This window comes from Aulostomus chinensis, chromosome 16, assembly GCF_037954235.1.
Source record: "Aulostomus chinensis isolate RoL2024-O1b breed Wild chromosome 16, RoL_Achi_v1.0, whole genome shotgun sequence".
NCBI classification, from domain to species: domain Eukaryota; kingdom Metazoa; phylum Chordata; class Actinopteri; order Syngnathiformes; family Aulostomidae; genus Aulostomus; species Aulostomus chinensis.
This window is the reverse complement of record NC_141335.1, coordinates 23,769,109-23,780,330: the sequence shown is the minus strand read 5'-3', so window position 1 is coordinate 23,780,330 and position 11,222 is coordinate 23,769,109. Positions and strand designations below refer to the sequence as shown.

The 11,222-nt window shown below is 45.9% G+C and overlaps 2 protein-coding genes and 1 long non-coding RNA gene across 5 annotated transcripts; 2 read left to right on the top strand and 1 right to left on the bottom strand.

The window, feature by feature from the left end:
* Positions 1–918: 918 nt before the first annotated feature.
* On the top strand, positions 919–4,620 carry mad2l1bp (MAD2L1 binding protein). Of its 3 annotated transcripts, none has more exons than XM_086180690.1 (4): positions 919–1,319; positions 2,368–2,486; positions 3,319–3,599; positions 3,684–4,620. In XM_086180690.1, exons 2-4 carry the CDS (start codon positions 2,471–2,473, stop codon positions 4,200–4,202), a joined length of 816 nt encoding a protein of 271 aa, XP_086036816.1. In that variant the 5' UTR covers positions 919–1,319; positions 2,368–2,470; the 3' UTR covers positions 4,203–4,620. The 3 variants fall into 3 exon arrangements, with proteins under 3 accessions (XP_086036816.1, XP_086036815.1, XP_086036817.1); XM_086180691.1 differs by lacking the exon at positions 919–1,319 and adding an exon at positions 1,898–2,116; XM_086180689.1 differs by lacking the exon at positions 2,368–2,486.
* On the bottom strand, positions 3,767–8,367 carry ephx5 (epoxide hydrolase 5). The gene is made up of 9 exons (XM_086180688.1): positions 8,077–8,367; positions 7,044–7,257; positions 6,783–6,963; positions 6,474–6,683; positions 6,268–6,397; positions 5,803–6,014; positions 5,587–5,695; positions 4,992–5,117; positions 3,767–4,914 (listed from the first exon to the last, which is right to left on the bottom strand). The coding sequence occupies exons 1-9, from the start codon at positions 8,097–8,099 to the stop codon at positions 4,704–4,706; spliced, it is 1,416 nt and encodes a 471-aa protein (XP_086036814.1). The 5' UTR covers positions 8,100–8,367; the 3' UTR covers positions 3,767–4,703.
* A 1,672-nt stretch (positions 8,368–10,039) lies between these two features.
* Positions 10,040–11,054, top strand: LOC147247907 (uncharacterized). The gene is made up of 2 exons (XR_015109481.1): positions 10,040–10,563; positions 10,689–11,054. It is a non-coding gene; the product is annotated as an uncharacterized LOC147247907 (long non-coding RNA).
* The last annotated feature ends 168 nt before the right edge of the window (positions 11,055–11,222 follow it).

The window sequence follows — 11,222 nt, the reverse complement described above, 5'->3', positions numbered from 1 at the left end:
CAAACGAACTGTATGGTGTTGATTTTTTTTCCATCCCATGTATATCAGTTAGGAATTATAAAATATTAGGGACACCAACAGCACCACTAAAGCCCCTAAAGAAGCTGCGAACTGAATAAAACATCACCTCTCTTGTACCGATTCAATAAATATGCACCCATTAGTGGAATGAGGATTTATTGCAGGTCTGCTGTGTTAAGATATAGTCTGCATGTCCTTCATATTGTCACCCAGGACATGCAGAGTGTGCAACACGTTAAATAGATATCTTGGTATGGAACTGTCCAGCGTGTATGTGTGCTAAGGATTCTTTTGTCTGTTTTTGAATGTTTTGACATTTGTTTTCTCCACGAAAAACACAATATTTTATTTTTAATTATACTTTTGTTTTATTTAATTGAAAACATGGGTCGCTGAAACTCTGTTAGAAAAGTAAAGCCAGGCCTAAATTGTAACCAACAATTGTCATTATACTACACTTTTATTTTGAAAGCCAGGATCAACCTGCTGCATTCGCGTCCAATGGGAATATTGATGTTTTAACATGAAAACAGCGTTTAACTAACGATGGCTGTTGTCCAGGTTACAGTGAATTCGAAGTTGCGTCAAAATGTGCTCGCTTGGGACTTGTGTTGTTACAATTGTAACCCAAACGGCAGACCGCTTTAAGTGTCAGACTATGTGGTCGTGGCTGTAAATAGACAAACTAAAACCATCAAGACAAGTCCAAGTAAATTTCAGTAGATACTATACATGTACCCCCTACTCCTACTGAGAAAGTAATCGTGTTAGGTTGACTAAATCAGCCCATGATGGCTAAATTAGCAGTTTTTGTAAATGGGAATCCTCGAAGAACTCGATTTTTTTTTTACGTCAATGAACGCTGCATGGTAGATCCACTTTTCCCATGATGCAGTGCGGGAAGGACTCTGCGGCGGGGACATTCAAAACTATGGCAGAAGATTCAAACACCGGAGTATTTAAACCATCAACCAAGTCAGACGACAATGGGAACAAATCCACCGCGAGCAGCCGGGTCAGTGGACCGATGCGGCGGCTGGTGTTTACGACAGAAACTGACGTCCGGGAACCGAACTTGAAAGCTTCAGTTCCTTCAATAGAAAATGTTTCCGACGACTCAAATTCAGACACACACACCCTGGAAATGTCCGACGAGTGCGAACCAGCGACTGATGTCACATGTCTGATGACGAATAATAGCGTTGAATTGAAAGATGCATATTCTGAAGATCGATTAAATCTAAACCCGACGAGCGTGAACAGAAGTGAAGACAAGGAAAATATGACCTCCACTTCCGGTAAGCAGCCTGCTCCCATCATCTTGATGTTGACGTCTGTGTGCTGGACAGGCGCACACTGGCTCCAGATCATACCAACATTACATTTTTCCTTTGTCAGTACTTATGGAAAGAACATAAACTACGTCACACTTTCACTCCTTTTGTTTGCCAATTTCCCCAGTGTGGGACGAATACAGGTTTATCTTTATCTTTTGCTTTTACAATCTTACAGCATTCGAAATGAATCGGCAGTCACTGCGATTCAGAAAGTACAACCTTCTTTTGGTCGCTGCATGTTTATTTTGAGGATTTCCAACTTTCCTCTAATTGCTCTCGCTGTAAACTGACAGACTTTTTAGTTTGGGACAGTCTAAACATGTCTGAAGACGTCATCGATTGGTTTATTTGTTTTATTGCTTTTCAGATTTTACTGACCAAAAAAAAAAAAAAAAATCCCTACAGTACAAGAATTAGGATTCATTTCTCCAGAATAAACTATCCGACTTTTGATGTGAAATGATGACGATAAAGTAGCTGACATCCAAGCCACCTCAACCAGTTGCATCACAGTGGCGCCTGGTTAAGGGAATTTATTGTAATAGATATTTATAATAAAGTAATTATATAACAAGTCGGTACAACAGTGAAAGGTACAATTCTGAATAGAGCAGGTTGAGTTTGACAGGGATGCAGGCAGCCAACCAGATCAGTCAGGACCTCAGCCAAGATGCTGCCTATTTAGCTTTGAGGTTGTGTGACTGAGGGAGGAAGAAAACACACATTTCATGATCAACCAAAGAATTCATCAATGAAAAGTATTTAATTTTGAAATTTTGGCACATCTCGCCCTGCATTTCCATTCCATTCATTATAATTTTCAGATGATATGAATGTAGCAGATTGTATTAAAGGGACATGATACTGTCTCATACTGATCACAGGCTCCTGAATCCAGCCGTATCACGACAGACTTTGCTATGTCTGAAAATATGGCATCGTTGCTTCAAGACTCAATGCAACATACTGTAATTAAACTGGTGATTCACACTCTTCTTTGTGATGTCAGAGCTCTGAGTCCAAAGTCACAGAGGGTTTGAGACTTCAACCAACTCCTGACCGCTCAAATTCCAATAAACCTGAAGAAATCCTCCTCTCCAGTAGGGGGCACCATGTGTCATCTGCAGGGTACGATGAAGTATAAACACAACCACTTGTTAATTCCATCCATCCATTTTCTACCGCTTATTCTGTTAAGGGTGACGGGCTGGAGCCTATCCCAGCAGCTTTCAGGCAAGAGGCGGGGTTCACCCTGGACGGGTCACCAGTCCATCACAGGGCCAACACATAGAGACAGACAACCATTCACACTCACAACCACAGCTACGGTCAATTTAGAGTATCAATCAGCCTCGTCCCCTCTTGATGTCTTTGGACGGTGGGAAGAAGCTGGAGTACCAGAGAGAACCCACGCAGGCACAGGGAGAACATGGAGACTCACCCAGAAAGACCCCGTGCTCCAGCTGGGGCTCCACCCACAACCTTCTTGCTGGGGGGCCACAGTGCTGACCACTGCTCCACCGTGCTGCCCTTCAAAATTCATACTTTATACTATTATGCTGCTATTTTCATCTGTAGAAATAATCCAGGCCTTTTTAATAATTTTAATTTTTTAAAATGTATGTAATTTTTTTTTTTATGTCTGGAAGTCATTGTGCCCCCCCACCATCTGTGCCTCACAACAACAGTGGAGACGACCTTGCGTCTGGGCACGAAGATGCTAGTGACTCAGATCAGGCGCAGTGGCCTTAAACATATTAATACTTGGACAGACAATATTCTGCCTCAGAGCAATGTGTTTACTGCAGGATTCTCATCTGAGTAATTGCTACTTTGTGCTGTCCATTCGCCACAACTGCTAGACTGCGGTGTTTTAAATTAGCACAGTCTAGCAGTGGTAATTTAAGTTTCATTAACTTTACTTACTCTAATCACACTATTCTGCTCCTTGTTTTAACAGAAAAAACCCAAGACCAGGATGGTTCTGGTCCAGAGTGTCTGGAAGAGTCCTTGGCTGCCAGTACGCAGTGTGGTAACACGGCGGACAGCGACGCTGAGGTGGTGAGACGAGCAGAGGAGGAAGGCCGAGTAGACGTGGTCCTCCCCGGGACTGTGACTCAGGAGGGCTGCTGCCGTTTTGTCAGCGAGATCCTTAAATGTATACTGTATCAGAGACAGCAGCTACCCATGACCTACGACCAGCTGGTGTACTCCCAGAAAAAACAGCAAGCCTCGATGCAGGTGAATGACTGACTGAATTCATTAGTCAACATTAAATCTTTACATATCAAGACATTTCTGAGTTGTTGTTTTTTTTCTGTTCAGGACAAAGATGTTGTGAGGCGGCAGCCAGTTGATAAGGACAGACGCAAGTGTCAGAAGACGCTTCAGGAGCTGGAGGAAGTGCTGCAGCAGCTGGAGGTGCTCTTCTCTCTGAGCAAGGTGCCCCGTGTGCTGCTGATGATGGGCGGCTCCCTAGTCCTCCCCAAAGAGCTCTACGAGATCAACATGGAGGAGCTGGTTTTGGCCTGCGGAGATCGGTGTCTCCGGGTGTCCACGTGCTTGAGGCAACTCTTCCGCACCCTCTTTGTGGCCGACCTTTTGTCTGACACAAGACCCGTTCGTTTAATGCCCACCACGGTCTTAGTGCTGGCCCACCGGGATTGTGGCGTGGGTTGGTTCCGCCCTAAACTACAATTTAAGGTGCCAACTCGCGTGAAGAATCGAGTTATTGCTCTGTCGACTGACTCCAGGTGCTGTCAGCAGGCGAGGGCGGAGCCGTCAGACTGGCAGGACTACGTGTGGTTTCAGGCGCCCATGACCATTAACGGGTTTAGCAACTGACCCAGACAGGTTGAGAGAGCAGATGTCAGAAGCTCTGCACACTAAATTTACATTTTAATGGTGGCTCAAGTGAATTTTGAACTTTTGACCTGTATATATTTTAATTATTAAAATAACACTTTTTTTTTCCTTTTTATGTGTATTAAAATAATAGTACCAGCAGTATGGTTATCTTTGTCAGTCTCTGAAACAATGAGAGAAGTTTATCAGGGGAATGTCTTGAAATGTGCTTTAAGAAACAATATTATTCGTCAAGGATTTTACACAAAGACATGTAATATTGGTGCAATACATTTTTTATCAGAACAACTTGAAAGGTTGAATGCATGAGGTTGCTAACTTTGGTCACGGTGGAGTGCCAGTATCATCAGTGTATGTGTTTACATGTATTAAAGCAGATGATTTCTACAGAGCTGCAGTTTTATCGTTGTAGTGTGATCGTGGTAATAACTGATCAATTCATATCGGACCGCGATAGTGAACAGACGCTCCGTCGCTGCATCAGGGGCTTCTGGACTTCTCCACCTTTTCCACAAACTGGATGAGATCGTCAGCCAGCAGCTGGGGCTCCTCAAAGGCAGCGAAGTGACCGCCTCGAGACATGAAAGTGTAGGAGAGGATCTTTCGATATCTAATCTGTGCCCAGGATTTCGGGCAGTGCATCAGCTCTCCAGGGAAGGCAGCCAGGCCAGTGGGCACATATATCCCTGTCCTAAAAGAAGGAATTGTACCACAAGCTTCAGGAAACATGCAAGCCTTGTACTTGTCAGTCAGATTGCAGCCACGTACCTTGCATCTATTCTGTTGTCAGGATTACTCTTGAAGTTTTCTTTGTAGAAGCGCATGGACGAGACTATGGAGCCTGTGGTCCAGTAGATCATGACGTTTGTCAAGAGCTCATCCAGGCTGAACTTCCTGTAGAAACACACAGAGCTCGCAACTCCGCCCTCAAACAGAAACTCGGTGGCGGGCTGAGGGCCAACATCCAGTATTGTGGTTTTGTACTTTGTACAGCCCCGCCTCACTCTCTCCCAAAGAGAAATCAGGTGGTCTCGCTTGACTGCAGCAGCAAAAAGTGAAACTCAGGGGCCAAATTTGGCTCATCATGAAGTCTGATAGTAATAAATCAATTATTATTTTGAATGACAATAATATTACTGATAACTACAAAAATAAAATACTTTTAAAAGGGCCACTCTCCATACAGTTATCCTTTCTGTGAGGCAACGATGCTCTTCAAATATTTGGAATCGAAAAATATTTTTTTCATAATTTGAACAGGCAGCAGAGACAGAAAACAAGGGCACCTTCCCCACCAGGGGAAAGCCTTGCGAGGTAAACTACGTTGACTATTTAGAAAAACACAAAACGCGCCCTCCTGTACCTCTCCAGTCCACCATCCTCCAGGTCTCTGTTTTTCAGATCCGTCCAGGAGGAGAACTTCTCCAGAATGTAAGCAGCCAAGCCGACCGGTGAGTCGTTCACTCCGCAGCCTGTTAACGCCATGTAAGCTAATAATTACCAGCTGAAATATTAACGAAATCCTTTAAGGTCCAAATAAATTGAAGAAGAGTGAGATGTGGTCATCGTTTGTGTGCACCTGCAGTGTCAGGCTTAGTGGCCTGTATGTGAAAGTAGCCTGATTCCCTCAAGATGTCCCAGACGTTCTTTTCAAAGAAAGGAAACAACCGCCGCACATCTTCCCGACTGAGACCCACCAGGAAGGGCAGGTAGGGACCAATCAGGAGGGACAGCATCACTTTGAAGCCCTTCCTTGACATGAACATATTCAGGTGGAGACCTCTCACACACCTGGAGGAGACAGAACAAGATTTACTGAAGAAGAAAAATCTCTTGAAATGGAAACTTGCTGTTTTTATCCAGTTCTCCTTGTGCCAGCGAGTTAGGAAGCATTCTTTTTCTGCCTCATTTGTTTTGTCAGCATCTTCTGGTCAAGTCTGCAGTGTTTCACAATGCTCGCTTTAAAAACACGTCGGGTGCAAATTCCTGCGCCGTGACACCATGTGACCTGTGCTCAGTGACAGCTTGTTCTGCTGAGTCTTACTGAGGCTTCATCTGTGCCATGTTGGTGGTGATGAGGGAGCCCCAGTCTCCTCCCTGCAGGTAGAACTGGGAGAAGCCTAAACGCTCCATCAGAGTCAGGAAGATTCTGGCGGCGGCAAGACTGTTGAACCCTGGATGCACAAAACACAGGAAGCACAAGTGTAAACGGCACAGACTGAATCTATACTGACGTTTAGAGTGACCCACCTTGTTTATGAGGAGCCTCTGAGTAGCCGTAGCCAGGTATGGATGGGCAGATGACCTCAAACACTACGCCATCCTGGTTCTCTGTGAGGAGCGGCAGAATCTTGTAGAACTCATAAAAGGAGCCTGGCCAGCCGTGGACGAGCATGAGAGGCACGACCTTCTGATTGGTACGATGAGGCGGTCGCACATGGATGAAATGCACATCCAGTCCTGCCTCATATCGTGGGTGGGGAAAGAAAAAAAAGAGATGTGAGAGTGTGGATTTTACCCTGCACCATGTCTCTGAACACACGAGGCAAAACAAAGTACCTTCAATTTTAGTTTTGAAGTGAGGATACTTGTTCAGAACGTCCACCTGCTGCTTCCAGTCAAACTGATGCCTCCAATAGGAAACCACCTTTTTGAGATAAGTAGAATTGAATCCATAGTGGAAGCGGCTTTCTTCTAGAGGATCAGAGTAGCGGCTTCTGTCAATGCGCTCATGGAGGTCCTGTTGAAGAGGAGCGCTGTTGATGATGTCACACAAACATGGTGCGAACTCAACAAGCGAAGATGAAACATCCGCGTCACCTCAATCTCTTCATCCGAGGTTTGCACCTCAAATGGATGGATGAGGTCATCCTCTGACGTCGGCCTCTCCCCCGCCCCCCACCATCCCTCCCCCACAGGGATACTCTGGACTTGACGTCTTCTGAGCACCATGCATGCAAGTAGCCCCCCCGCTGCCACTGCTGACCCCAACACAATCTGCTGATGGACAACATCCAAACCTAAGAAGGTTTCCCTGCAAAGTGGAGGAAATAGCAACAATCAAAATCATTTGAGTCTCTCTCTCTCTCTCTCTCTCTCTCTCTCTTTTTGGAAAAATATCAAATCATTGTTACTGATGTTAGAATGTTGTTTTTACATCATTAAAAAAATGATTTATGATGGTGTGAGTTTTGTGGGGGACTGGAGACGGCCACTCTACCTCTGAGCCATGCCGCCCCTCCCTCCAGCAGCACCACAATTTGATTTAAAAAGGTCTGTCTGTTCAGGATTTACAAACTAATGTTAGTAAGTAATCAGAAAATTCATAAAGTACAAAGAAAATGATCAATTATTGAACCATAAATGAAAGTGAAGTCTGAAATTTTTTAAAAAAAGTACAAATCTTCAATTTAATGGTTACTGCTGCTCAATAACAATAAAATTGAGTCAAATTATATCTTTAAGGTTTAAAACTTTTGAAAATGCTGACTTTATATATTTCATATAACAAAAGTTAATAAATACAAAATGGGCGTGTTTTTCATGAATTTGGTTTTTTGAATATAATATTTTACCATTTTGAGCGACTGTTGGTGAGATTTTCTAGTTTCTCCTCATCAGCCACTGCAGGTATTACACTGATGTATCATCTCAATTCGACTGGAATGTTCCCGTTTGGTTCCCACCGAACTGGGAGCCATCAGAATAATCGAGCGCTCTGCTGTTTGTCTGCACAAACCCAATCTTCAACGAACGGAATCGCAATAAGAAAAGTGAATACTGAAAGTCAACAGAAGAGAGCAGGAATGTTGTCTCTATTTCTGGACATGTATTTAACTTTTTTCTCACTTACTTCAAAAGCTGTAGTCTTTGCATTGTTCCTTCCAAACCTGAACGCCCTCAGGTGCTCCTCCTGCAGTGGGACACAGGTCAGGAATTGCCAAACTTCCGCTCTCCACTTGGAGACGCGTCTGATGGTGCGAGGAAGCTGAACCACCAGACACATCAGCGTACAGTCAGGGGCGTTAAATAGAGGCTGATAAATGTTTATTTTAATTCCATAAAGTTTGAAGAAAACCTGCCGTTAAGTGTAAATTCCTACATGTTTGAGGTCGTTGGTTTTGCGGGAGTCCCAAACAACACCGCCGCTATTGGCTACAGTGGCGGAGGGCGGGTCTTTGAGAGCGGTTGATGATTGGCTGCGCCACGTGTCAATCACAGTTAACAGACCAGCCGTGACGTCGCTCTTCATATATATTAAGTGGGAAACAGCAGAGTTGTGTTGTCTGGAATGGTAAATGGTAAATGGACTCAATTTTATACAGCGCTTTTCTACCTTAGCGGTACTCAAAGCGCTTTACAGTGTCATCTCATTCACTCACTCACACACACACTCACACACTGATGGTGGAGGCTACCATGCAAGGCGCCAACCTACTCATCAGGAGCAATTATGGGTTCAGTATCTTGCTCAAGGACACTTTGACATGGTCACCGGGGTCGGGCATCGAACCAGCGACTCGTCGGCTACAGGAAAACGATGTGGAAGCTATTCCTCGCGATTCTGGCCGTGGGCTCCATGTCGTTGGTGGGGGGGGCTTAGGGACGTAGACGTTAACGATGAACGGGTGAAAAATGCCCTGAACTTCGCTCTCGTCAAACACAACAACGCCAGCAACGACATGTACCTCCGTCAAGTGTCAAAGGTGGTCAGGGGTCAGGTTCAGGTGAGCAAAAAAAAAAAAAAGTTCAGGTGAGCAACGCGCTGTCTGATGCGCTGGTGACGAACTTTAAACAAGTCACTGCGGAGGTTGTAGCACGGGGCGGGTGTGTGTATGTGTGTGTGTGTGTGTGTGTAGGCCTGTTACACACTTGTGTGGATTATAATCTGTAATATAAATTGTTACCCATAATCAGAGATACATGATAAACGTCATCAGAAGGCAGATATTAATCGTCGTCATCGTCCCCCGCTTTGTCCGGTTGGTCCGGGTTGCGGGGGCAGCAGCCTCAGCAAGGAAGCCCAGACTGTCCTCTCCCCAGCCACTTCAGCCAGCTCTTCTGGGGGAATCCCGAGGCGTTCCCAGGCCAGCCGAGAGATATAGTCCCTCCAGCGTATCCTGGATCGGCCTCGGGGCCTCCTCCCGGTTGGGCATGCCTGGAACACCTCCTGAGGGAGGCGTCCAGAAGGCATCCTCGTCAGATGCCCAAACCACCTCCTCTGGCTCCTCTCGACATGCAGGAGCCGCGGCTCTATTCTGAGCACCTACCGAGTGACTGAGCTTCTCAGCCTGTCTCTAAGAGAGAGCCCAGCCACCCTGCAGAGGAAACTCATTTCGGCCACTTGTATTCGCGTTCTTGTTCTTTCGGTCATTACCCAGAGCTCATGAACACAGGTGGGGGTTGGAACGTAGATTGACCGGTAAATCAAGAGCCTCGCCTTTTGGCTAAGCTCCCTCTTAGGTAGGACCCCCCCCCCACCTGGAGTGGGCAAAACCACCCTTTTCCAGCTGAGGACCATGGCCTCAGACTTGGAGGTGCTGATTCTCATCCCAGCCACTTCACATTCGGCTGCGAACTGTCCCAGCAAGAGCTGGAGGTTGTGGCCTGATGAAAAGAGAGTCCACCTCTCAAGGACTCGAGTTCTGAACATGGAACTATGTGTCGAGGTGAGGCCGACAATATCTAGCTGGTAACGCTCAACCTCCTCCACCAGCTCCAGCTCCTTCCCCGCCACAGAGGTGATATTCTAGGTCCCAAAAGCCTGCTTCCGTTCCTGGGGATCAGACAGCCAAGGCCACCGCCTTGGACTGCCGCCCAAGCCCGAATGCACTGGACCCTTCCGGTTCCTCTTATGGGTGGTGGGTCCATGGGAGGACGAATTCATGTCTCCTTTTCGGGCTAGGTCCGGCCGGGCCGCATGATCTAAGGCCCAGCCACCAGGCTATCGCCACGAGCCCCTACCCCGGGCCTGGCTCCAGGGCGGGGCCCCTGGTGCCCCTCTGGGCTGGGTACACAAATTCTTTGATTGTTCTTCCATGAGAAGTCTGTTGAACCGTTCTTTGTCTGGCCTTTCACCTTGGACCAGTCTGCCTTGGGTGACCCTACCAGGGGCAAAATGGCCCCGACAGCATAGTTCCTAGGGTCACTAGGGCACTCGAACTCCTCCACCAGGATAAGGTGACGGTTCCAGGACCGCTCCAGGCTTTTATTTTGAAGGTCTTCCCTCTCCTTGCAGGTAGTTTCTGGCTTGAAATACGTCCTGACTGTGGAACTCTCAAGAACCACCTGCAGAAAGAGCCATGCCACGGAGGTGTGTGACTTCCATGAAGACCCTCGGGTAAGCATGTTGAACTGCTGCCTTCTGGCGTAGCTTGGAGCGTCTGGTGGCGCTTCCTGGAAGTCATCATCATCATCGTCATCATCATCACACAGATCTAATGGGTTCTCATCTCTCCTCCTCAGCCTTACACGTGCACGTTCACAGTGTGGAGCCGCCCGTGGATAAATGACATCCAGGTGAAAGAGACGTGCTAGGAGAGGAACGGCGAGGAAAAACAAAATCATCTTTGTTGGAAGCGTTTGGATTCACCTTCACTCTGATTTATACATTTACATTTACAAGTGATTGTGAAATCGATACATTTACAAAAGTATTCACATGAAAATCCTCTTAACCTTTTCCTCTGCATAATTACATAATGATTACAAAAGTTAAGTCATTGCTTGACGTATGGTAAATTTAATAGCCACTGCGAACATGTAGCTGAGTCGCCTTCTTGAAATCACGCTTTCTCTGGGTGAGAATAAAGAACAAACCACAACTTTTAACTGATGTCTCGTGTCAATCTGTGCTTTAGACTTCATGGTGTGTGTTTTTCTGTCCACATCAGTTATGTAATTAATAATTTTAGTAAGTTACAGAAGATTAATTCACTATATTTGCTTTTTCTGCCAGTTAGTTTAAGGAAACCCTTTTTTCTCTCTCGTTGAAAGCAG

Coding starts and splice junctions, on each gene's coding strand:
- mad2l1bp (XM_086180689.1), top strand. CDS start 953: ATGGCAGAAGATTCAAACACCGGAGTATTTAAACCATCAACCAAGTCA. Junction 1,320..3,318: donor AAATATGACCTCCACTTCCG/GTAAGCAGCCTG, acceptor TTGTTTTAACAG/AAAAAACCCAAGACCAGGAT. Junction 3,600..3,683: donor AACAGCAAGCCTCGATGCAG/GTGAATGACTGA, acceptor TTTTCTGTTCAG/GACAAAGATGTTGTGAGGCG.
- ephx5 (XM_086180688.1), bottom strand. CDS start 8,099: ATGCAAAGACTACAGCTTTTGAA. Junction 7,258..8,076: donor CAAAGACTACAGCTTTTGAA/GTAAGTGAGAAA, acceptor TCCACTTTGCAG/GGAAACCTTCTTAGGTTTGG. Junction 6,684..6,782: donor CTTCAAAACTAAAATTGAAG/GTACTTTGTTTT, acceptor GATATGAGGCAG/GACTGGATGTGCATTTCATC.